General features: G+C 44.4%; 2 protein-coding genes across 5 annotated transcripts in view; both read left to right on the top strand.

The window, feature by feature from the left end:
* Positions 1–10,378, top strand: part of ASB11 (ankyrin repeat and SOCS box containing 11) — a 31,249-nt gene extending 20,871 nt beyond the window's left edge. For all 3 annotated transcript variants that reach the window (XM_034999765.1, XM_034999747.1, XM_034999755.1), the window contains one exon: positions 9,794–10,378. In XM_034999765.1, the coding sequence (XP_034855656.1) occupies positions 9,794–9,918 (125 nt within the window). In that variant the 3' untranslated portion in view covers positions 9,919–10,378. The remainder of the gene's footprint in view (positions 1–9,793) is intronic.
* A 5,859-nt stretch (positions 10,379–16,237) lies between these two features.
* ASB9 (ankyrin repeat and SOCS box containing 9) overlaps positions 16,238–26,118 on the top strand; it is a 28,398-nt gene continuing 18,517 nt past the window's right edge. For both annotated transcript variants that reach the window (XM_034999724.1, XM_034999734.1), the window contains exon 1: positions 16,238–18,531. In XM_034999724.1, coding sequence (XP_034855615.1) covers positions 18,441–18,531 — 91 coding nt within the window. In that variant the 5' untranslated portion in view covers positions 16,238–18,440. The remainder of the gene's footprint in view (positions 18,532–26,118) is intronic.

The raw sequence follows: 26,118 nt of genomic DNA, 5'->3' as shown, positions 1-26,118 counted from the left end.
AGAAAATAATCAGAGAACTTGGTTTTCACCACGAGGAGCTCGAACTGCTGCATCTGTCCTGGCGTAAGCGTGCAACTGAGTACACCAAAACTGTGCTTTGTCATATTCGGGGTAATTAGCGATACTTGAGCTAGAGGCTGTAGGGTGGACACAGAGTGCGTATTTCGGACGCGGGACTAAACAGCGAAATTGCTTGCCAGATCGGTTTCTCCAGATCAGGGAGTAGGTGGATCTGTGCCCTCCATTGCCTCGCTCCCATTTCCACCACGGGCTAACGGAGCTACAGACGCCAGAGGAGAGAAGGCAAGTCTCTAAAATGCGCTGGATTCCAGATTCAAAAGCGAGCCATGCTAAGTCCATACAGAAAGAGAATATTATCTTAGCCTATACTGATCATTTGTATGCTTGGGAGACTCTTAAAGAATAATAGTAATTATTCAGCGTTATGCATGTGTCAGGCGCTGAGCTAAATTTGAAAATTAGATGAATCTCCCTGAATTGTGGAAACTTAAAAGCAGGGAGAACTTTAGAGTAACTTGTGCTAACCCAGTTGCAAATGGGAAAAGAGCAGCATAAAGATACTGGCTTGCAGAAGGTCATATGTATGACTCCTCAGAAGAACTAGGATTCCAGCCAAGCAGTCTGACCCCGGAACACATACTCTTAATGTTATGCTGGCCCAATCCTAAACCTTCTGAAACAGTTTCTGGGGGAGACGGGTTTTACTTTACTCACCAGTCCCATTTTATGAGACCACCCTCACGTCTTCTATACCTTCCAAGTGGAAAGCTTGGTTCAATAATTGTAGGCATACTTTCTAGGTCAGTGCTTCCTGAGTTGTGCCGTGAGTACAAATCACCCCGGGGTCTCATTAAAATGCAGATTTGGATCCAGGAGTTCTGTGGTGGGGTCTAGACTCTGTACACCCACAGGGTTCCCAGGTGCGGCTACTGCAGCAAAAATGTTTCCAGGTCCAGGATTTAGATTTCTTTTTTTTTTTTTATATTGTTTCATACAAGCTCATTTTCTTTTTTTTCTATTTATTTATTTATTATTATGTTATGTTAATCACCATACATTACATCATTAGTTTTTGATGTAGTGTTCCATGATTCATTGTTTGTGCATAACACCCAGTGCTCCATGTAGAACATGCCCTCCTCAATACCCATCACCGGGCTAACTCATCCCCCCACCCCCTCCCCTCTAGAACCCTCAGTTTGTTTCTCAGAGTCCATAGTCTCTCATGGTTCATCTCCCCTCCAATTTCCCTCCCTTCATTTTTCCCTTCCTACTATCTTCTTCTTCTTTTTTTTTAACATATAATGTATTATTTGTTTCAGAGCTACAGGTCTGTGATTTAACAGTCTTGCACAATTCACAGCACTCACCATACCACATACCCTCCCCAATGTCTCCCCACCCTATTCCTCCCACCCCCCCATCACTCCACCAACCCTCAGTTTCCTGAGATGAAGAATTCCTCATATCAGTGAGGTCATATGATACATGTCTTTCTCTGATTGACTTATTTCACTCAGCATAACACTCTCCAGTTCTATCCACGTCATTGCAAACGGCAAGATTTCATTCCTTTTGATGGCTGCATAATATTTCATTGTATATATATATACCACCTCTTCTTTATCCATTCATCTGTTGATGGACATCTTGGCTCTTTCCACAGTTTGGCTATTGTGGACATTGCTGCTATAAACATCGGGGTGCACGTACCCCTTCGGATCCCTACATTTGTATCTTTGGGGTAAATACCCAGTAGTGCAATTGCTGGGTCGTAGGGTAGCTCTATTTTCAACTTTTTGAAGAACCTCCATACTGTTTTCTAGAGTGGCTGCACCAGCTTACAATCCCACCAACAGTGTAGGAGGGTTCCCCTTTCTCCGCATCCCCGCCAACATCTGTCATTTCCTGACTTGTTAATTTTAGCCATTCTGACTGGTGTGAGGTGATATCTCATTGAGATTTGGATTTGGATTTCCCTGATGCCGAGCGATGTTGAGCACTTTTTCATGTCTGTTGGCCATTTGTATGTCTTCTTTGGAAAAATGTCTGTTCATGTCTTCTGCCCATTTCTTGATTGGATCATTTGTTATTTGGGTGTTGAGTTTCAGAACTTCTTTATAGATTTTGGATAGTAGCCCTTTACCTGATAGGTAATTTGCAAATATCTTCTCCCATTCTGTTGGTTGTCTTTTGGTTTTGCTGACTGTTTCTTTTGCTGTGCAAAAGCTTTTTATCTTGATGAGGTCCCAATAGTTCATTTTTGCCCTTGCTTCCCTTGCCTTTGGCGATGTTTCTAGGAAGAAGTTGCTGCGGCTGAGGTCAAAGAGGTTGCTGCCTGTGTTCTCCTTTAGGATTTGGATGGACTCCTGTCTCACATTGAGATCTTTCAACCATTTGGAGTCTATTTTTGTGTGTGGTGTAAGGAAATGGCCCAGTTTCATTCTTCTGCATGTGGCTGTCCAACTTTCCCAACACCATTTGTTGAAGGGACTGTCTTTTTTCCATTGGACATTCTTTCCTGCTTCGTCAAAGATTAGTTGACCATAGAGTTGAGGGTCCATTTCTGGGCTCTCTATTCTGCTCCATTGATCTATGTGTCTGTTTTTGTGCCAGTACCATGCTGTCTTGATGATGACAGCTTTGTAATAGAGCTTGAAGTCTGGAATTGTGATGCCGCCAGCTTTGCTTTTGTTTTTCAACATTCCTCTGGCTATTCGGGGTCTTTTCTGATTCCATACAAATTTTAGGATTATTTGTTCCATTTCTTTGAAAAAAGTGGATAGTATTTTGATATGGATTGCATTGAATGTGTAGATTGCTCTAGGTAGCATTGACATCTTCACAATATTTGTTCTTCCAATCCATGAGCATGGAACGTTTTTCCATTTCTTTGTGTCTTCCTCAATTTCTTTCATGATTATTTTATAGTTTTCTGAGTACAGATCCTTTGCCTCTTTGGTTAGATTTATTCCTAGGTATCTTATGGTTTTGGGTGCAATTGTAAATGGGATCGACTCCTTAATTTCTCTTTCTTCTGTTTTGTTGTTGGTGTATAGGAATGTCACTGATTTCTGTGCATTGATTTTATATCCTGCCACTTCACTGAATTCCTGTATGAGTGCCAGCAGTTTTGGGGTGGAGTCTTTTGGGTTTTCCACATAAAGTATCATATCATCTGCAGAGAGTGAGAGTTTGACTTCTTCTTTGCTGATTGGGATGCCTTTTATTTCTTTTTGTTGTCTGATTGCTGTGGCTAGGACTTCTAATACTATGTTGAATAGCAGTGGTGATAGTGGACATCCCTGCCGTGTTACTGACCTTAGGGGGAAAGCTCTCAGTTTTTCCCCATTGAGGATGATATTCGCTGTGGGTTTTTCATCGATGGCTTTTATGATATTGAGGTATGTACCCTCTATCCCTACACTCTGAAGAGTTTTGATCAAGAAAGGATGCTGTACTTTGTCAAATGCTTTTTCTGCATCTATTGAGAGGATCATATAATTCTTGTTCTTTCTTTTGTTAATGTATTGTATCACATTGATTGATTTGCGGATGTTGAACCAACCTTGTAGCCCAGGGATAAATCCCACTTGGTTGTGGTGAATAATCCTTTTAATGTACTGTTGGATCCTATTGGCTAGTATTTTGGTGAGAATTTTTGCATCCGTGTTCATCAAGGATATTGGTCTGTAATTCTCCTTTTTGATGGGGTCTTTGGTTTGGGGATCAAGGTAATAGTGGCCTCATAAAACGAGTTTGGAAATTTTCCTTCCATTTCTATTTTTTGGAACAGTTTCAGAAGAATAGGTATTAATTCTTCTTTAAATGTTTGGTAGAATTCCCCTGGGAAGCCATCTGGCCCTGGGCTTTTGTTTTTTGGGAGATTTTTGATGACTGCTTCAATTTCCTTAGTGGTTATAGGTCTGTTCAGGTTTTCTATTTCCTCCTGGTTCAGTTTTGGTAGTTGACACATCTCTAGGAATGCATCCATTTCTTCCAGATGATCTAATTTGCTGGCATAGAGTTGCTCATAATATGTTCTTATAATTGTATTTCTTTGGTGTTGGTTGTGATCTCTCCTCTTTCATTCATGATTTTGTTGATCTGGGTCATTTCTCTTTTCTTTTTGATAAGTCTGGCCAGGGGTTTATCAATTCTTTCAAAGAACCAGCTCCTAGTTTCATTGATCTGTTCTACTGTTCTTTTGGTTTCTATTTCATTGAGTTCTGCTCTGATCTTTATTATTTCTCTTCTCCTGCTGGGTTAGGCTTTATTTGCTGTTCTTTCTGCAGCTCCTTTAGGCGTAGGGTTAGGTTGTGTATTTGAGAACTCTTGTTTCTTGAGAAAGGCTTGTATTGCTATATACTTTCCTCTTAGGACTGCCTTTGCTGTATCCCAAAGATTTTGAATAGTTGTGTTTTCATTTTCATTTGTTTCCATGAATTTTTTTTAATTCTTCTTTAATTTCCTGGTTGACCCATTCATTCTTTAGTAGGATGCTCTTTAGCCTCCATGTATTTGAGTTCTTTCCGACTTTCCTCTTGTGATTGAGTTCTAGTTTCAAAGCACTGTGGTCTGAAAATATGCAGGGAATGATCCCAATCTTTTGGTACTGGTTGAGACCTGATTTGTGACCTAGGATGTCATCTATTCTGGAGAATGTTCCCTGGGCACTTGAGAAGAATGTGTATTCTGTTGCTTTGGGATGGAATGTTCTGAATATATCTGTGAAGTCCATTTGGTCCACTGTGTCATTTAAAGTTTTTATTTCCTTGTTGATCTTTTGCTTAGATGATCTGTCCATTTCAGTAAGGGGGATGTTAAAGTCCCCCACTATTATTGTATTGTTGTCGATGTGTTTCTTTGCTTTTGTTATTAATTGGCTTATATAATTGGCTGCTCCCATGTTAGGGGCATAGATATTTACAATTGTTAGATCTTCTTGTTGGATAGACCCTTTAAGTATGATATAGTGGCCTTCCTCATCTCTTATTATAGTCTTTGGTTTAAAATCTAGTTTGTCTGATATAAGGATTGCCACCCCAACTTTCTTTGGTGTCCATTAGCATGGTAAATGGTTTTCCACCCCCTCACTTTCAATATGGGGGTGTCTTTGGGTCTAAAATGAGTCTCTTGCAGACAGCATATCGATGGGTTTTGTTTTTTTATCCAATCTGATAGCCTGTGTCTTTTGATTGGGGCATTTAGCCCATTTACATTCAGGGTAACTATTGAAAGATAGGAATTTAGTGCCATTGTATTGCCTGTAAGGTGACTGTTACTGTATATTGTCTGTGTTCCTTTCTGGTCTGTGTTACTTTTAGGCTCTCTCTTTGCTTAGAGAACCCTTTTCAAGATTTCTTGTAGGGCTGATTTTGTGTTTGCAAATTCCTTTAGTTTTTGTTTATCCTGGAAGCTTTTTATCTCTCCTTCAATTTTCAATGACAGCCTAGCTGGATATAGTATTCTTGGCTGCATATTTTTCTCATTTAGTGCTCTGAATATATCATGCCAGTCCTTTCTGGTCTGCCAGGTCTCTGTGGATAGGTCTGTTGCCAATAATATTTCTACCATTGTAGGTTACATATCTCTTCTCCCGAGCTGCTTTCAGGATTTTCTCTTTGTCTATGAGACTCGTAAGTTTTACTATTAGATGTCAGGATGTTGACCTATTTTTATTGATTCTGAGAGGGGTTCTCTGTGCCTCCTGGATTTTGATGCCTATTTCCTTCCCCAAATTAGGGAAGTTCTCTGCTGTAATTTGCTCCAATATACCTTCTGCCCCCCTCTCTCTTCTTCTTCTGGGATCCCAATTATTCTAATGTTGTTTCATCTTATGATATCGCTTATCTCTCGAGTTCCGCCCTCATGATCCAGTAGTTGTTTATCTCTCTTTTTCTCAGCTTCTTTATTTTCCATCATTTGGTCTTCTATATCACTAATTCTCTCTTCTGCCTCATTTATCCTAGCAGTTAGAGCCTCCATTTTTGACTGCACCTCATTAATAGCCTTTTTGATTTCAAGTTGGTTAGATTTTAGTTCTTTTATTTCTCCAGAAAGGGTTTCTCTAATAACTTCCATGTTTTTTTCAAGCCCAGCTAGTATCTTTAAAATCATAATTCTGAACTCTAGTTCCGACATCTTACTAATATCTGTATTGATTAGGTCCCTGGCAGTCGGTACTGCCTCTTGTTCTTTTTGTTGAGGTGATTTTTTCCATCTTGTCATTTTGTCCAGAGGAGAATAGATGAATGAGAGAAGAAAATGCTAACAGGGTAACAATGTCCCCAGAAAATATACACTAAACAAATCAGAAAAGACCTGAACCTGGGAGAAAAGAAAGGGAAAGAAAGAAAAAAGAAAAAGAAAAAAAAAAAAAGAAAAAGAAAAAGATAAAAACAAAACAAAACAAAAAAACAGAATATGATCAAATATGATCAGGCTGGTGCATAGATCAGTGCCACATGCTAGATTTGGGGCATATTTTTGTCTGTTAGAAGAAAGTGCTTCCCAAAATTTTAAAGAAAGGAAAACTTATATATGTACAAAAATAAGGGTTAATATGATGAGGGGATGGAATATGACTGTAAAGATGAAAATTATAAAAGATTTTATAAAAGGAATTGATAAGAAGTTGGTTGAAAAAAGAAAGAAGAGGATTTAAAAAAAAAAAGAAGAAAAAAGGAAAAAAAAGGGAGAGAATGTGATTAGGCAGGAGACTAGAACAAAGCCATACAGTAGAGATTTAGGGTATATTTTGATCTGTTAGAAGAACTGTATCTCAAAATTTTAAAGAGAGAACAACTTATATATATATACCAAAAATAAGGGTAGCTACTATGAAGGGATAGAATATGACACTAAAAATGAAAAATAAAAAATATTTTTTAAAAAAGGGATTGATAGGATGGTTGAAAAAGGGAAAAAGAAAAATTCAAAAAAAGAACAGTTAAAAAAAATTAACTTTGAAAGACTAAAGAATCATGGTAAAAAAGCCATGAATTCTATGTGCAGTATTCTCCTAGCGCTGGAGTTCTGCCATTGTCATTGATCGGTAAACTTGGTCTTGGCTGGCTGTTCTCGCTGATCTTCTGGGGGAGGGGCCTGTTGCCATGGTTCCTAAATGTCTTTGCCGGAGGCGGAATTGCCCCGCCCTTGCCCGGTCAGGGCTAAGTAATCTGCTCGGGTTTGCTCTCGGGAGCTTTTGTTCCCTGCAAGCTTTCCGTACAGCTTTGGAGGCTGAGGGTGAAAATGGCGGCCTCCCAATCTCTGCCCCGAAGGAGCCGAGAACTCGGGGCCCTGCTCCTCAGTGAACCCCCAGAGAAAAGCAATCAGTCACTCCCGTCTCCCTGGTCTCCAGCCGCACTCTGTGCTCCCCCGGCCTGTGACTGCGCGTTTCTATCTCCGGCACCCGACCCCGTGTGGAGTCTCCAAACCCAGCAGATCCCTGCGGTGCACTCCCGCACCTCTCCTCCCGGGGGAAGAAGGGGAGTCTCCCCGGATCTGCCACTTGTTGGGTCCCTGCTGGAGGAGCAGTGGCCCGAATGTGCCGCGGATCACGGTTTATGGCAACCCCAAGCTGAGAGCCCGCGCCTCGGCTCCGTCTCTGCAGCCGGCTTCCTGCTCCAATACCTGGGAGCTCTGCCGCACTCAGGCACCCCCGGTCTTTCTGTGACCCCGAGGGTCCTGAGACCACACTGTCCCGCGAGGGTTCCACCCCCCGCTTAGCCACTGGAGTGACGTCCCTCAGTGGAGCAGACTTCTAAAAGTTCCGATTTTGTGCTCCATGGCTCTATCACTTGCCAGAAGCGGCAGACGGAGGCCCCTCCCCCACTGTCTATCCTCCCAAATATCGCCTCGGATTCACTTCTCCGCACGTCCTACCTTCCAGTAAGTGGTCGCTTTTCTGTTCAGAGAGTTGTTGCTATTCTTTTCTTCGATCTCCTGTTGAGTTTGTAGGTGTTCAGAATGGTTTGATCCCTATCCAGCTGAATTCCTGGGACCAGATGAAATCCAGGTCTCCTACTCCTCTGCCATCTTCCTCCGCCCCCCCCCATTTAGATTTCTTCTAAGCGAGTTCTTCTGTCCTCTGTTGTCATAAATACAGCTACTTCATCCAGAAGGATGAACACCAGCTCTGTCAGAGTTCACTCTGGTATCTGAGTTTCTGTAGGCAAACTAGACAGTCTGTCTGCGTTACTGTTTTCCAGAGGAGCTTTGGGTGACAGGTAGAGATGCTTTCCATTCTTGCTTCCCAAGATTTTAACTGAGGGCAATTATTTGTTCTTTCTATCACATGAACGCTCCTTGGAAACATCAAATCAAATGTGACCTGGCTATTTGCATAGGCAGTGTGCCATTTCTCATGGGGTGCAGGATCCTATTACAGTAGGATTTTCTTGACAAGGACAACCTTGTGTCATCCAGTAACCACACAGGTCTAATTGAAGATCTCTTTACCGAGACAGTCAGGTTAGGGAATAATGGGAAATTACAAACGCCTCGGTATAAGTAGTGTTCCAGCCCAAACCTCATTTGTCCTACTCAACCATATTTTGGCTCCCCTTACTTTCCTTCAGCCACTCAAAGCCATGGGTGTGATGACTCCATGAGCCTCCTTGAGACTGAGGTTCTCGGGCATAATGGGGGTTAAGCAAGTTGGGTCCTTTCTCTAGATCCTCTGTTGAGCTGGGAGCCTGGCGCAAATGGAGGGTCCCTCCCAATAGGACTTGGGACCCAGCCAGCACCAACTCGTGAGCAGCTAGAGCCAGGAAGTCTAGGAGGCCTCTGTGACCATACAGACCCCAACACCCGCTCGGCAGTTGGCCCTTGCTTGGCAGCTCTGTCTCAGGCTCCTACCTGCTCAGTGCTTCCATTCAGGTTTTCTTCTCAGCCGGTATTATCACATTCATTGGCATGTACAGTGCATGAATGGATTGCATTCCCTTTATTTATTTTTCAAATTTTTAATTTAAATTCAATTTAATTAACACATAGTGTATTACTAGTTTCAGAGGTAGACTTCAGTGATTCATCAGTTGCATACAACACCCAGTGCTCATTTCATCCCATGCCCTCCTTAATGCCCATCCCCCAGTTACCCTCTTCCCCCACCCACCTCCCCTCCAGCAACCCTCAGTTTGTTCCCTAGAGTTAAGAGTCTCATGGCTTGCCTCCCTCTCTGTTTTCATCTTATTTTATTTTTCCTTCCCTTCCCCTATGTTCATCTGTTTTGTTTCTTGAGTTCCACATATGAGTGAAATCATATGGTGTTCGTCTTTCTCTGATGGACTTATTTCGCTTAGCATAATATTACCCTCTAGTTCCATCCACGTCATTGCAAATGGCAAGATTTCCTTCTTTCGGATGGCTGAGTAATATTCTATTGTATACATACACCACATCTTCTTTATCCATTCCTCTGTCAGTGGACATCTGGGCTCTTTCCATAGTTTGGCTACTGTGGACATGAAGTGAATTCCCTTTAGGCCTCACGCTTCATTCCTGGCTTGCCTCTGGTTAGCTTCACTCTTCAATATCACTAATACAATTACATTTAGAGGGTCAACTTAAATGTGTCCCCACCTGGGGGGGGGGCAAACTGGGGTCCCTGTGTGTATTTAATGTCTGCTCCATCATTCTGTAATCCATGTAGAGATCCAGCCTCTCTTAAGCTTGTAGAACATTTCAGCCTCTTCCAGTCCTCTGGTCTTCCCTTCTCCCCCACCCCCACTGCCCTGAGCTTCACACATTTTAATTTTTTCCCCAGGCCCACCTGCTCTTTCCCAGCTCTGCCGCCTGTGTGTTCGGAAGTGCTTGGGTCGAGCATGCCATCAAACCATCCATGAACTCCATCTGCCAGAGCTGCTGGAAAGATTCCTGCTATACCGGTAGCCCCAGCTGGCCGAGGGAAGATACTTGGAAATAAGCAGGTTGTTGCCTGCTGTATCCAGGGTACCTAGTGTAGATGCCCAACCACTAGACTCTAACTATCTTCGAATGAGCTAAGGCAGTTAGTGTAGGTCCCCGATGAACCGGAACACTTGAGGAGTGGAAACTCCTGGTTAATGCTCTCATTAACCAAGGGGCAACCAGGAGCCTTTTTGTCTTTAGCTTTTGTTGTTAAGAAACTTTAAAAGTCTGTGAAGGGGAGTGAAAATAATCTATGTTTGAAGATTCACGCTCTTTAATTATCTAAGGGTCAATATTCTGAATATCATGCAGACACATGTAAATCTGGGCGAATAAGATTATGATGAGTGTACATAATTCAAGATGTGTTCCTGATTTAGTTCCTCCCTCCTTACCCCTTTCTTTCTTTGCTTCTGTGAATAAACCTCTGCTATAATTTTGATTTCCTTGCTATTTATATATACACACATACATATATATATATGTATATATATATATGCTGAATACATTAAGAACATCACAGTTAGCAGAGACTTCCAGTTACCGAGATCCTGGCTGATAAGAGAGATGTTGGAAGAGATTAGCTCACCCAGAAGTTGGAGTCTATCACTCATCACTTCTGATATTAAATGCTGTTCCTTGACGTAAACACTTCTAGGCTCGAGCAACACTGGGCGTTCCCAACTAGCTGAACCCACAGGCACTGTTTGATGCTTGTTGCAACCCAAGCATCTATCAGCTTATTTTCAAAGTCAAGAGCCTCAGGATTTTTGTCTGACATGTTAATGCCAGTCACTGAGATGGGCTCGACGCTGGGTCAATATTATTTCTGTGAGTCTGGACCCCAAGTAAGCTTGATGATTATAATAGAAAACACAGCCTTCCCCTCCCCCTCTCTTTTTCTTCTTTTCCACCCCTCCCCTTCTGCTTTCCCCACTGCTAGCCTTTCTTTATCTCCTCCTCCTTTTTGTGAATTCAGAACATGGAAATTGGATAGATTTTTAATTGTTGTAAGTACTACTGTCATGGTTCAGTGACTAGAGTAATATTAGCTTCTAAAAAGAAAATTTTCGGGGCGCCTGGGTGGCTCAGTTGGTTAAGCGACTGCCTTCGGCTCAGGTCATGATCCTGGAGTCCTGGGATCGAGTCCCGCATCGGGCTCCCTGCTTGACAGGGAGTCTGCTTCTCCCTCTGACCCTCCTCCCTCTCATGCTCTCTGTCTCTCATTCTCTCTGTCTCAAATAAATAAATAAAATCTTTAAAAAATAAATAAATAAAATAAAAAGAAAATTTTCTCTCAAATGATCCTAAGTTTGGTCCAAATATGTATTCCCCCCCCCCCCCGTTTTTCTAGCCCTTTGATTCTCAACTAGGGACAATTTTGCCCCCCCGCCCCAGGGACATTTGGCCAAGCTTGGAGACATTTTTAGTTGCCACAACTGAGGGAGGGGTGCTACTGACATCTAGTAGGTGGAGATCAGAGATGCAGCTAATCATCCTACTGTGCCCAGGGCAGCTCCCCACAGCAAGGAATAATCAGGTCCAAAATGTCAGTAGTGCCGAGATTGAGAAACAGTGCTCTAAAGCTGGGCTATTCAGTACAGGAGCCACAAGACCCATTAGGCTGTTGAGCAGTTGAAATGTGGCTGAATTGAGATGTGCTGTGGTATTAAAAAAAATACCGTGTTTTGAAGATTCAGTACAGAACATGTGAAATATTAATAATTTTGATGTTGATTACACATTGAAATGATAATATTTTGAATGTACTAGGTTAAATAAAATTCATCATTAAAATTAATTCCACTTCTTTTTACTTTTTAAATGTGACTACCATACAATTTTAAATTATACATGTGGCTAGCATATTTCTGTTAGTACAGTTCGAGACCTTTTTCTGATTTTCACAACTTGGGAATATCAAATAAGTTAATTAGTTAACTATCTGGGGAAAAAAGATTAAATTAATTTAAATTCCTATTTAACATCACGTTCCAAAAACAAATCTTGGTTTTTTTGAAAATGTTAAAAAAATTTCAAATGCTCTAAAATACTAGAAGAAAATGTTCATGAATGTCCATGAAAGGGAAGGTCTTTTCTAAGCCTAATATCAAAGGCAGAAACTTTAAAAGAAAATACTGATAAATTAAAATACGTATCATAGATATTCAGTAATTAAAATATGTATCATAGAACATTCAGGAATTGGAGGCTTTCTGTCTTCAAAGTGTTCTCCAGAGTGCATTTTTTGGTCAATGTCTGAGCTCTGTGTTAAGCCCCAGGATGTCCTAGGATATTTCATCCATCTGTGGCCCTGAGGAACGTGAGGATCCTGCTGTTCCATCTACTTTCTGAAACTGCAGACCACGGATTTCACGAATCATTTGTATGGACCTCCCAGCTCTGGTAGGTGTGTTTTGTGCATGTGTGTGGAGGGGGGACACTCTAATTCTGAACTGAGTCCCAAGAGACCACTTACCAGACCGATCCTTCTGATTCCAGAAGGATGTGGACACAGAACAGGTCCAGATCCCTGGGTCTTGGAGCTGTTGCGATGTTTTATGATTTATGAATATAGAGATTGGACATGAAGTAGTCTTTAAATTCCCTGTGAGTCCTACGATCCATCAAGCTAGAATGAAGCCACCAGATGGAATCTTCTGGTTTATATGATATTAGATTGCTTGCTTTGGGGGGTTCTTAATACTAATCTAGATTATTTCATTTTTCACAGGATGTGGGATGTCTTATTCCCCAAATGGTGTAATTTTCTACAATTTCAATCATATTTGAAGTGCTGTAGGATAACTTTTCAATTAATTCATTAAATACATTTTTACCTGGCATCTGTTATGTTCCAGACACTAAGCCTATGAAAAAGATAGACAAGGTCCTTGCCCTCGACAAGCTAGTAAGTTACTGGAGGCAACAGAGAGTAAGCAACACATACATACATATCATCCTGTCAGGAAAGTGATAAGAAAAATAAAGCAGGCTGAGGTAAAGTGTGATGATGAGAGCTACTGTTTTAGATAAGGTGATTAGGCAAGACCCTGGCAGGGTGACTGAATTGTGAAAGAATTCCTCAGGCATGTGTCTAAAATTTATTAGTTTATTTTTACTGTGAAGGTTTTAGTGACTTTTTTCAGTATATCACATTTGTTGTTTTGTTTTGCTTTCTTTGCCTGGTTTAACGTCATGATCCTGTTATAAGAGTATTTTTGATTCCTGCTTTTCCCCCAAACCATACTGTAATGATCTTCTAAGTTTCAAACGCTTCGAATCTATCCTCTTAAATGGTTGCATCCTATCCCTTAGCTATTTCCATATTGCTGGAATACTTAGATTACTTCTAATTTCTTGCTGTTACAAATACCACTAGAGTGAACTTCATTTTTTTAATAAATCTTTTTAAATGTTTGAGGTAGTTCTTAGAAGATGTTCAGAAGAGGTATCTACCGATTAAGAAAACTGTTTAAAATAATAGTTGGGGCGCCTGGGTGGCTCAGTCAGTTAAGCATCTGCCTTTGGCTCAGGTCCTGATCCCAGGGTCCTGGGTTCGAGCCCCGCATGGGGCTCTGTGCTCCAGGGGGAGCCTGCTTTTCCCTCTGCCTGCTGCTCCCCCTGCCTGTGCTCTCTCTCTCTCCCTCTTTCTCTCTGTCAAATAAATAAATAAAATCTTTAAAAAAAATAAAAAAATAATAGTTAAAAATAATTGGAAATATTACACAATAAATCACTTTAAGGGAAAAATATTTTCATAACCATACAAATATCCAGTATTACCTATCCATGTACCATGTGTCTCTCTAAGGAGACATGTAATACATCAATCTCTATACCCTGTGTCTGTCTCTCATCTATCTACCCATCCATCATTTATCTGACTCTATCCCTCATCTGCCTTGAGCCATTATTTTAAAGAAAGTAAGCTTGCCTGTTTTATTTGGAGACTTAAGCCTCAACTCTTTCAACATCCCTTAAAATATTTAAAAGGTTAGGTATGTCATTCAACATCTCTGGTTTTCCTGTGTCCTTTGTTAAGGGACGGTTTCTCCCAAAGTGATTCTCCCTGATATTTCTAATACCTCATCAGAGAAATCTGAGGTTTACAGATACTTTTCTCAGCCACAGCGCTCGTGGTAGAGACGACTTGGCGTGCCTGAGGCTGGCACGGGGAGGGAGGAAGGGTGTATGAACAGCTTGCTAGGGAAGGGCGCTTTCAGCGTTGGAGGACCTCCTGAGCTCACCCATCCCAGACCGCCACCAGCGGCTGCTTTCGCTCGGGGTCAGTAATCTCCCTTCTTCAGCCGAGTCGGCACTAGGATGAGCATATGGGACACACTTTAGCCTGTAAAACATGCACACTAGATTTTTAATTTTTATCTGGTACATTTTCCCCCATCACTGTTGTTTTGAAACTTTCCCAGCTTACAGAAAAATGACAAGAATAATACCACGAACATTTGGATACCTGTCACCTCAGTTCACCCATTTTTAGCATTTTGCCACATTTGCTCATCTGTGTGTACACACACATGTGTATATGTGCGTGCACACGCCTGTAGAATGTATATGTATATAAACCATGTATAATGAATACATATACTAATAATTTTTTTAAAGATTGATTTCTTTTTGAGAGAAGGAATCTCAAGCAGACTCCCCACTGGGCACAGAGCCCAATGAGAGCCTGATCCACGACCCTGAGATCATGACCAGAGCCGAAATCAAGAGTCGGACGCTAAACCTACTGAGCCACCCGGGCACCCCTGTACAAATAATTTTAAATGGGCCATTCATGAATAAACTGTGGAAGTCATGATTCTTCCCCAAGACCAACATTAGCTGAGGCCGAGTGTTGCAAAAAATATCAGGGGGGCACCCAGGAACTCTATCATCGAAGTAAATATTTTAGTGCAATGTTTAAAAAAATTAGATGTTACAGAAAAAAGCCCACGATGACCAAAAATATCAAAAATTTTAATAAAGATGGGCTGTTGTTTGTCTTACAGGCTTAACACAATTGTGCAAGGAGAGGAATGTTTCCAATCAGCTGGAGGTCCTGGGACATATGAGGAATGACAGTGGCTTGTGAACAGATTGGGCAATGAGGGCTTTATATATACTCCTGTGTTTTGACTGTGGAGCTTGCATTAGCTTTTCCTCTTTGATGCACAATGTGTCCAGAGGGGCAGGCATTTCTCCCTCTGCAAGCTGCATGTGGCTCGGCCCTAAGCACTTCAGCAGGCACCTCCTAGGAGCACAGAGATTCTTTTGTATCACCTCCGTGCAGTAATCACATGCAGGAAGCTCGACAGTGATGCACTTGGACTATGTGATATGAGTCCATATTTAACTTTTGGCGATTGTGCCATTTATGTCTTGTCCCCCCTCTCCCAACACACCCCTAGTCAGGATCTGATCAAGGATCATGTACTGTTGTCTCCTTCGAGCTAGAAAGCCTCCCCACCCCCCCCTTTTGTCTTCCGTGCCATTGGCCTTTTTGAAGAATCCAGCCCCATTGTTATGCAGACTGTTTCTCAATTTTGATTTGCCTGATGGTTTTCCTCAAGAATGCTGCACTCTGTCGGTTTAAAGAACTCATCCTTGTTTGAATCTGGCTGTCCTGCTAGATGGAGTGGGAGTGAGTGCACTCCCAAGTAGCAGCACCAGCTCGCTCAGCGCCAGAGCCAGCTATGCCAGAACAGCACAAACAGCTCTGCTTTTTGTGGGAAGGGCAGACCATTCCACATTATCAGAGGAGATATGTACCTTTTGGGTTTTAAAGGTTTTGTGCTAGAAAAATGGCTGGCTGGAATGACAAGAGGTTTCTGCTCCTGGGCCGACTTTGACTGCTTGGAGGTGACTTTCAAGGCTCCCCAAGGCCTGGCGGGGTGGAGAGTCTGGGAGTCCATGAGTGACGTCAGCTGTGGACATCTGGGTGAGGGGGGCGCAGAGGCACTGGCTGATAAGACTGCACTTGATAAAGAATGACTGTAGCTCATACACATGTAAATCAACTCTATCCTCATATAGACCCTTAAAAATGCATGACTTTCTCTTTTTTTTTTTTTCTAAGATTTTATTTATTTGACAGAGAGATAGAGAACACAAGTAGGCAGAGAGGCAGGCAGAGGGAGAGGGAGAAGCAGGCTTCCTGCCGAGCAAGGAGCCCGATGCGGGGCTCCATCCCAGGACCCTGGGATCATGACCTGAGCCGAAGGCAGCCACTTAACCAACTGAGCCACCCAGGCACCCCTGCATGACCTTCTCTTGTAATGGTTTTTGAATTCCTGACCAGAAGTGTGGTTAAACAGTTAAAAAAAAAAAAAAATCAGTCCCCATCCTCCACTATTCACGAGAGGTGACCAACATTATAAATGTAGGGAGAAGGTTAAAAGCTGAGTAATTCCCTCCCAGGTACTAAGGCAACAACCTAGAAATCCCCTTTATTGTCATTTTGGACAATAAACTTAAATTTGGTTATGGAAAAGTGGTATCTTCTTGGAGTTTCATTAAAGGTAAATAAAGAAGCCGTACCAGGAAGATTTTACTCAAAGAACGGGGTTAATATTCAGGATCCCCATGGTGCCTCTCTGTTTAACTCCTCGTCATCCAGTCTACGTGGGGACTACATTTCTCAGTCTCTGCCAAATGCAGGTTTTATAGTTCTTCGACTCTTTCCTGGTGTTGTAGTGAGCAATGCCTATTATGCCCGTGGCCCGTTCAGTTAATTCTGCAAAGAACCGGAGGGCAGTTTGGCAGAGTTTCTCTCAATCTTAAAAGAACAATTCCAAAATGAAATTTATATTGAGATAATTGTGCATTTGCATGCAGTTGTAAGTGGCAATACAGAGAGGGCTCCTGTGTCTTTGCCCACATTCCCCCAGGGACAGCTTTCTGCAAACCTCTAGTCCAGTGGACCTCGGCCACCGACCTCGTTCAGAGTTCTCCAGTTTGGCTTGTAGTCACTTCTGTGTGTGTCTTTAGTTCTGGACAGATCATCGCATGTGTAGGAGCAAACCTCTGACCGGCCTTCCCCCTCTTAGGAATGTCTCCTCCAGAAATATTTGCAGTTGTACACACAGCCACTGAGACAAAAATATGGACTGCGGCATTTTTGTGATAGTGAAAGAAATGGTCACAGTCTGCCTCCATCGTAGGGGGATGGTGAGCTAGTTGGGGCCCAATATGGAAAGCTACACAGTAGTGAAGAAAGAAAGGGCCAGCTATATATGCACGGGGAGAGATCTCCAAGATGAAACAAGTGTGAGAGGCATGGGACAAGATGGTAATATAATTACATTTATGGGAAAAATGTAAAGGGATAAGTGTGTGTCCATATGTCTGCACAGAAATACATTTTAAAATGTGAAGGACACTCCTCATGTGGCTGCCACGTGTTTCAGTCAGGGATCCCTCTTTGGCATTAAAAAAAAATAAAAAAACCCCAAAAAACCTCCACATTCATTTCACAGACAGACTATGCCTGAGACTAACTCAGAGCCTTCCCTCCCTGGGAAGAAAGATGCCCTTGGGACGGCCATCAGCCTAAAGCAGCACCCAGGGATGCAGGGAAACTGGGTCCACCTGAACAAGGACCCGCTGTTTTCGGAAAGGCAAGCCTGTGAAACCTCTCCAGAGTAAAACTTTTTATAATTAACAAAGTAGCAAGTTTCTCCCACACCCCACGGCCCTGCAGCAACCCATTTTCCAATAGCAACCATTAATTATTTATTTAGAAGTTAAAACACAGCGTGGGGAGGAAGGACGAAGCAGGACACTAGGATTTAGGGAAATCCTTGTGGCCAGAGGGAAGAAAATAGAAGTTCTGTCCAAAGGGGCATTTTGGTAACATATAGACACATTTTCCCATAAGAAACTCCCAGAAAAACTGAAACCACATGTGCAGATGGCCTGGGCGTGCTGTGCATGTTGCTGTGCAAGCAATTCAGCAGGGCTGCAGCAAAACCAGCTCTCTCAGCTCTTGGGTTCTGGGGCTTTCTCAACCACGAGAAGCCCCCAAAGAACAAGCGGATCCCAGCAGAGCAAACAACGTTGCAGCAGGGAGTGGTTTCCTTACCCCCACCCTGTTTGTTCCCTTTGCTCTCCAAAAAGTTACAAACTGGCTTTCCTTCCTGATAAACCAAGGCTTCCTCACTGATTGGTCTCAGTTTGGGAAAGGACGTGACATCAGCAACTTTGCAGACTTGGGGCTGGGGGGCCGTTGTGAGCTTTGGCCAACCTCCAGGCAGCTAGGTGGAGCATGTGTGTGCATGCGTGTGTGTGTGTGTGTGTGTCTGGGCGCGTGCGTCTGACCACAGGTAGTGCTCAGATTACCCCGCCTGTTCTGTTCTCTGCTGTTCTCTACCGTCTGACCAGGACGGTGAGGCTCAGCCAGCCCCAGCACTGGAATTCCCAGGAGCAGGGGGGGCATGGAATTTGGACTCTCCTGAGCAACTGAAGTGGAGCACAGAGCTTGCCCGGCCCAGGAGGGCACCATGGACGGTGAACCACGGGGCAGGAACAGCAAGTTCCTGAGGCCAGGGGACCCTCCTGACACCAGGCTCCTCTCAAACCCGTGGATGGGGGGTGAGTCGATGGGCTGCGGAACCCGAGTGCTGGGGTGCTGGGGAGGCTGTCTAACGTGCTTAGGGGAGGAGAGGGCGGGGTGATTGCAGGGGCTCTATCTGGGGTGTGTCCGCAGCTCTGGAAGGTATCTATCCTTTACACGGTTGTTCAGAAAGGGGTACACCTCTATCTGCAGAGTCCCAGAGACTGTACAAAGTCAATTGTCACAGTTTATTCACCAGTAGAAACGTCAGCTCCAAAGAATTATCCTTTGTGGGCCAGATGTATCATGTATATTACATCGGAGGTATAAAACTTATAAATAGGATATTTTTACTGCCAAGAGATTTATGAAAAGGTCTTAGGTATTTGGCATGTAGGTGGGGCTGGGTTCATAAATGATGTCCAAACATTGAGTCCTGATTGATTCACTTTAAAAGGAGACTTTTTTTTTTTTTTTTTAAACTTTGGAGAAGCATCTTATGGGGATGAATCTCACCTGTCAGGTGGTGGCTTTGCTAACTATAGAGTCTCGTGCCTCTGGGCAACTGTCATTTTTTGTGAGCATTCAGCAGGTGCCTGGTGACTGAAAGGATTCTGAAAAATGGGTCTAAGCATTAGAGGAGTAATGATGACTTTCAGATTCATGTTATTAGCAAGGCTGCCCATAACACTTGTCTATCAGAGGGGCAATATGCGGGGACTGAGCAGTAGGGTAGGATTTATTACTCTATCCTACAGCTGCTGAAAGGGGGAAAAAACCCAGATGAAATAAAGTAACAAAATGCCTTCCCTCCCACTGACTGAGCGGATAAGACTGCTGTGTATCCAATTTTACTTGCAAAAGGAACAGAGCACTCCACGGTAAGTAGGATTTGGATCCGCAAAGGCAGAACTGGACTAATCCGGTTTTTTGAGCACAAACTTGGAGCAGTAGAAAGCAGAGTGGCACCAAAAATTGCTTTTAAAAAATGAATTTGATAAATATATTTTTAAAGCAGCAAATTATATTTCCAAGTTCATTTGGGAAAGAATCCGTAATCTGGATGACTTCCACATGATTATTTTATACCTAAGTATGATGTTTATTTTTATTTCCACTCCAGAGAGGGGTGGCAGCCACTTTTCACTGATTAGGGTTTCTAAAGGTCCTGATCCAACTCCATTTGGGGCAGGATTGGTGGGTGGAGGGGAGCAGGTGCCCATATACTCAAAGGTCTGGTGCTCAGAAAGCGGACACACTGTCTCAAGTACGATGCAGATAGTCTTAGGGAGTCTGCGGAGGACCAGTTTGGAGAGATGGAACTCAATCATGGAGCTGCAAAAGGCTCGGTGGAGTTAAGCCTTCATGAGGCAGGGAATTGAGAGCCATCGATGGTTCTGGAGTGGAGCTCTGGCAGTAAGGAAGACTGTTAAGTAAATGAATTTGGTGGTTACAGTCAGGATGGATGGTGGGATCAGGGGAAATTCCTGCACTAATCCGCTGGTTCTCCAGGTGTCTCATGCACGGGCATCACCCGGACGGTTTGTTCGCATGCAGATGGCTGGGCCCCACCCCCAGGGCTCCTGATGCCCTAGTAGGCCTGGGTGAAGCCTGGGAGTCTGCATTCCTAATAAGCTCCCAGGTGATGCTGATGGTGCTGTTTGGGGACCAGGCTTGGAGAACCATGCACTCACTATCTAAGCATGGAGCTTACATTTGGCTCGAATTTGGGAAATGACAGAGAAAGGGGAAACGGGTGACAATTTCAAAGGAGAGAACGTTCAGGGTACATTGCTTGATTAAATATTGGGACTAAAGGAGGGGAGGCAGCCGAAACTGTAAAGTTTTGAAGGCTAAACTAATGTCAGCCAAGGGGACGAGGTAAGAGAGAAGCTGGGGACGGGAGCTGGCATGGGAGCAAAGTGAGGAAGGGAGGACAGGGCTTCTGCTTTGAACATCTAGCGCACAGCGTGACCATGTGGCCCGGACGCTGGGAAAGCGATAGGTCAGGATGCCGAGACCTCAGAGTGGTCTGCAGGGGCTGTGCTGAAATTCTGGGAAAGGAGAGCTGGTCCCATGGCCCAGAGCTGAGAGCCAGGGATGGAGCCCCGGAGCTAAGCCTGCAGGTGAGCGTGCAGGACCAGTGAGTTACAGAAGCAGGAAGAGATTCGGATGTCGTCATTCCCCAGGAACTAAAGGAAGAAAAGTTTCCAAAGAAGCAGAAGTCACAAGGGCAGATGGTAGGACACCTCTGCTCTCCTCCTTCCTCGTCCCCTGCCTCTGACTGGCCAGGTCCCCCTCACCTTCCGCCCCCCAGCCTGGCCACTGCCACCACGAAGCCCTCCCGGGCTTCTCTGCTGCTCCGTTCCTGAGTGGAGCCCGGCTCCCCCTGCTTGGCACCAGCCCTGCCCCTTGGGCACAACCTCAGTTCTAGCTGAATTGCTCTTGGTTATGCTTCTGCAGTCCTGGCCTTGGTGAGGTGTGGAACGTCAAGTACCCAGAACGCTGTTTCCCAATGACCCAGCCGAGAGACTCAGCTCAGGTGAAGCGTGTCCCCCAGGACAGAACCAGGTCAGGGGTTAACTAGGGCCTAGGTGCTGTTCGTCTGGGGGAACTTGGCTGCCGCCTTTCTGGCTTGCAGGTCTTTCTCGGCCTCCTTCTCTGAAGCCAGGGAGGAAAGGATATGCAGAAGAGCCCAGCTCTTCGTAGAGACTGGTTTAATGCTTCGGTCCTCTGCCGGGAGCAAAAACCAAACAAACGGACAAAGGAATGTCTTTTTTTTTTTTTTTTTGCCCTGAAAATACCTTGTTATGAGTTGAATTCTGTCTCCCCACAAGATAGGTCGGAGCCCCAACCCTTAGAACGTGACCTTATTTGGAAATGGGGTCGTTGCAGATGTGATTAGTTAAGATGAGGTCATTCTGGAGTAGGGTGGGCCCTAATTCAATGACTGGCATCCTCATAAGAAGAAGAGGGGAGAAAGACAGGGAGAAGGCCTGTGATAGCAGAAGCCAAGATTGGGGTGACACGTCTAACAAGCCAAAAAACCCAGAGAAGATGGATGGTCACCACCTGAAGCTAGAGGAGGCAAAGAAGGAAGGATTCTTCCTTAGAGCCTCTGGAGAGAGCATGGCCCTGACAACACCTTCCTATCTGACTTCTAGCCTTCAGAACTAGGTGACAATGAATTTCTGTCGTTTCAAGCCAACTTTGTTACGGCGGCTCGAGGAAACCAATGCATACCTACTTGTAGCAACTTAGGAGAATACGCTGAAGGAGAAACGAAACACCACCCATAACCCACTGAGTAGGTCATTACTCCTGCAGGTTTTTGTAGAGAAATTTCTTTCCTCACAAAGTCGAGCCCACCCTGTAGGGAGTGGGCTCCCATTTAAGGAGCAGACAGGCACCGACAGGCATGGAAAGGAAGCAAGCCCATGCGCTCATGGTGGCTTTTGAGATATCGGAGTGCCTTGGCTTTTCTGGGGAAACCTGCCTGACCAGGCAGAATGGGTGCTGCCGTGAGGTCCCTGTGGAGAAGGCAGCCTGAGAGAGAGAGAGACAGACAGACAGACAGAGACCAAGAAAGAAGAGGCTGGGCGATGGGGCTGGAGAAAGAATGACAGTGGGCAGGTCTGACTAGCCCAAGAGCTGCCTCAGTGGGCCTTTCTGTTTCCTGTTTCTGTTTCTCTTCCTCCTCTTTTCGTTTGTCCTGAAATCCAGCCCGGGTCCATCAGAATTGTGACCCCAGCCCCCAGCTCCTCTGCTGTGTTGGTGCCACCCCCGAGCCTCCCCTTACGGCGTCCCATAGGCCAAAGGCAGACGCTCCTGCCCTCTTGCGGCCCCCCAACCTCCCTTTCTGCCCCTTGACCTTGCAGAACGTTTCCTAGGAGGGAGGCAGATTTATGCCACTGCCTCAGAGCTCAGAGCTTCGTTAGTAGCTCTCCCCAGAATGTACCAATTAACGCCTTTAAAATCCCTTCTGAAATAATGGAAAATTAAAAAAAAAAAATCATTCCAGAATTGCAATAAAAATGAAATGACAGCCTTCCTAATGCGCTGCAGGGTTTGACAGAGACTCGATTTAAGAGAAAGGTAGGTTTTGGGGCGCCTGGGTGGCTCAGTTGTTGGGCGTCTGCCTTCGGCTCAGGTCATGATCCCAGGGTCCTGGGATCGAGCCCCGCATCGGGCCCCCTGCTCGGCGGGAAGCCTGCTTCTCCCTCTCCCACTCCCCCTGCTTGTGTTCCTGCTCTCGCTGTGTCTCTCTTTATCAAATAAATAAAATCTTTAAAAAAAAAAGAGAGTGAAAAGTAGGTTTAATGGCACTAATTGGAGGACTGGTGGAGTGGGCTCGTTAGGAGCGTGGCGTGCCCCATTTTCACCTCGAACCCCGCTGCTGTGTCTGTGGCATTGCCAGCGACCCCACTTGGGCGTCGATTTTCTGGCAGTAAAACCAGTAGACCCTGGCTGAGCGAGGGTTCGGGAAGAATCCTTAACATACACTCCGGGCTGTGTCATGTACAGATAATGGCCCTTGAGTTTCAAAGATGGTGGTGGGGTCAGTGGAAGAGGGGATGGTGACCTTGAGTCCCCTCTTCATCCAGTCTCCTCCTGGGAGCATTTGCGCCTTCTGGCGGGAATAGGTCCCCTTTCCTGGCCTGCGTGCTCTCTCTGGCGTTAGCAGGAAGGCAGGCAAAGCTGCCATCCATAGCTCAGTGCCTGCCTGGGTGTGGGTTCCGGAAAACCCTGGAGAAACCTCTCCCTGATCTTCCAGGGCAGGACCCACACAAGACGTCCGTCTCGCCATCTCTTCAGTGTGTTCCAGAGCGAAAGAGAGTGTGTGGGGACCAGTCCCTGTTGCAAATTACAGTGTTTACTAAACCGTGTGTGTGCATGTAGGCGTATAGATACATATCTCCATGCTCTCGATGCTAGAAAAATGTCCCCCTACCCACTGTCACGATTTTAAGTCTTTACATAATCACTCAGTTGTTCAGAGACCTGCTGAGGCTGACGTCCTCGTATAAATGTGAGATGAAGTTTGGCTTTGCCAGGACCCAAGTTTTTCTCCCGGGCAGGAGCGATAGACGCGTTATGATAGGCTTACCGAACGCTAGTCTGAAATGACTTTAAATTAGAAAGGGAAGCCTCCTACACTGCTGACGGGAAGATGAAGTGGTACGACCCTTTTGGAAAAGAGTTTGGAAGATCCACAAAAGGCTAAACACTGGGTGCCCGTGTCCTACAGCGCTTCCACACCTAGGTATGAAGCCAAGAGAACTGAAAACGGCCACGCACAGATTTGCGCATGAGTGTTCATAGCAGCGGCATTAATAACAGCCAAGAAGTAACAACAACCCAGGTGTCCATCAACTATGAGCGAATAAATAAAATGCGGTCTATCTATACAGTGGGTGTTACTTGGCCATGGAAAGGGATGAAGTACTGATACGTACTATAATGTGGATGGACCTTGAGACTTGATGCTAGGTGGAAGAAGCCAGTCACAAAGGACCACGTACCGTGTGATTCCACTTACATGAAATGTTCACTTTGGCAGATCTATAAAGACAGACAGTAGATCAGTGGCTGCCTGGTGTCAGGGACAGTGAAACTGGGGAGTGACTGCTAATGGACAAGGCGTTTCTTTTGGGGATGATGGAAGTGTCCGAAAATTGACACTGTAGTCGTAACGGTTGCACAACTCTGTGAGAACCAGTGAGTTGTACACTTGAGGTGGGTGAAGGGATGTAGGTTATAAGTCAATCAAGTTGTTAGACAGACAGATGTAGATGGTCAGCCTCCCACCACGTGCACCAGGGCAACACCCTGTGCTTCTCGATGACACAGACTGTGTCTGCTTTGTAAATACCACATTCTAAAGTTGGGGCACCAAACCGTTGCAGGTTGCCTTTTTTATTCCTCTTTTTTTTTTTTTTTTTAGATTTTATTTATTTATTTGACAGAGAGAGAGATAGCGAGAGCAGGAACACAAGCAGGGGGAGTGGTAGAGCGAGAAGCAGGCTTCCTGCCGAGCAGGGAGCCCGATGTGGGACTCGATCCCAGGACCCTGGGATCATGACCTGAGCCGAAGGCAGACGCTTAACGACTGAGCCACCCAGGCGCCCCCTTTTTTATTCCTCTTAAAGGAGTACGCAATTCTTTATTTACTGTAAATGGAAGGAGTAATGGTTTCAAGACGAAGGAATAGAAAGTAAAGCCCATTTTTGTCTCTAGTTGATAATATAATTGCATCATTTTTATGAAATCTGAACAGAGTTACAATTTAGGAACCAAATTACCTGCCCGGACTATTTAGGCTGTCAACTCTAATTATCCGAGCTCCCTTTAAGAAAGGGGAATGTGCCAGGTATGTTTCTTACCAGCTGAACACTTGGAAGGAGAAATGGATTAATCATCACGCACATGGTGATCCATTCAGGTACCATTTGCAAATTTCTTTTAAAACGGATTTTCAAAACCTTAATTTTTGGCTCTTCCTTCTCACTCAAGATTTTGTGCGGATTGTATTTTGCATTAGCTCTGAGAGTGCAGAATTAGTTGTCCTTTTAATTCTAACTTGGAGACAGATCTTTCCGTATCTGTAGTCTGGAGGGTAGGCTCCAAGCCCTAGAAACAGCAATATTTTTTCCCTGAGAGAATCAGGAACTTCAGAGAATGCTGCGAGGCCATCAAGTTTCTATTGAGCACAAGGTTTTGGAGGTAGGACAAGCCATTTCACGTAAGGTACTCGTAGTGACCCCAGAAGGAAAGCATTGGATGGACTGCATGTCGGTAGGCTTGTTCAGCTTCCTCTTACCTATAAATGCTTCATGAATCCATCTGGAAGGATAGTAATTTGCTCCCTGGGACAGATTTTCCAGGGCCTTGATAGCTCCAGATAGCAAGGCAGACCTCAGCCAACGCATGTTAAGTACAAAATGTCCTAGCCTCCTCCTTTCTGGCTTTTTCGGTTGGTAAGGCGGTAGTAACTGCCCTCGTTGCCCAGGTCTCCGTAGGTTTTAGGAGACACACTGGTTCCTTTAGGAGGCATGACTGCTATCAGACCATTCTGCCTTGTCACATTCTGACTTCCTGTGTTTGTTCTGGAAATCAGACACAGCTTGAGATGAGGAAAATCAGGTCTCTGCCTCATTCGGGTTACCTCCACGTTCAATTAGAGAGAGGAAACCATTTAATATGTTGGGATAGGGTTTACAGGCTTCCTTCCGAAGAATGTGTATTCTTCCTACGTGGTCGTAGAATACATTTGCTGTTTGAAATAGCAGTGATGGTGGGGTATAATCAAGACTCTGCTTAATGGTAGGGCAGGGTAATGATAGTAGCTAATAGGTATTGAGCTGTGGGTAAGTTTATTGCTGTCCTCACGTGACAGGGAAGGAAACTGAGGCTCAGAGCCTGTCCAGGGACCCACAGCTCAGAAGCAGCCAAGCGGGTCTGAATTCAGAGCTCTCTCAACCACACTGGCATGCTTCCTTTTGGGGTAGATAATGTCCCTGTTACAAGGTTAGACTGAACTCTACTTTGTGCTTGATATTGGGACAGAAGATAGTCCATAAATAGATATGGTTCTGTTTAAATCTGATTTCAAACCTAATGGTGTA

Source organism: Mirounga leonina, unplaced genomic scaffold, assembly GCF_011800145.1.
Source record: "Mirounga leonina isolate KUSES-001 unplaced genomic scaffold, KU_Mleo_1.0 Mir_101595, whole genome shotgun sequence".
NCBI classification, from domain to species: Eukaryota; Metazoa; Chordata; class Mammalia; order Carnivora; family Phocidae; genus Mirounga; species Mirounga leonina.
The sequence above is the reverse complement of the archived record's forward strand: the minus strand, read 5'-3'. Positions and strand labels throughout refer to the sequence as shown.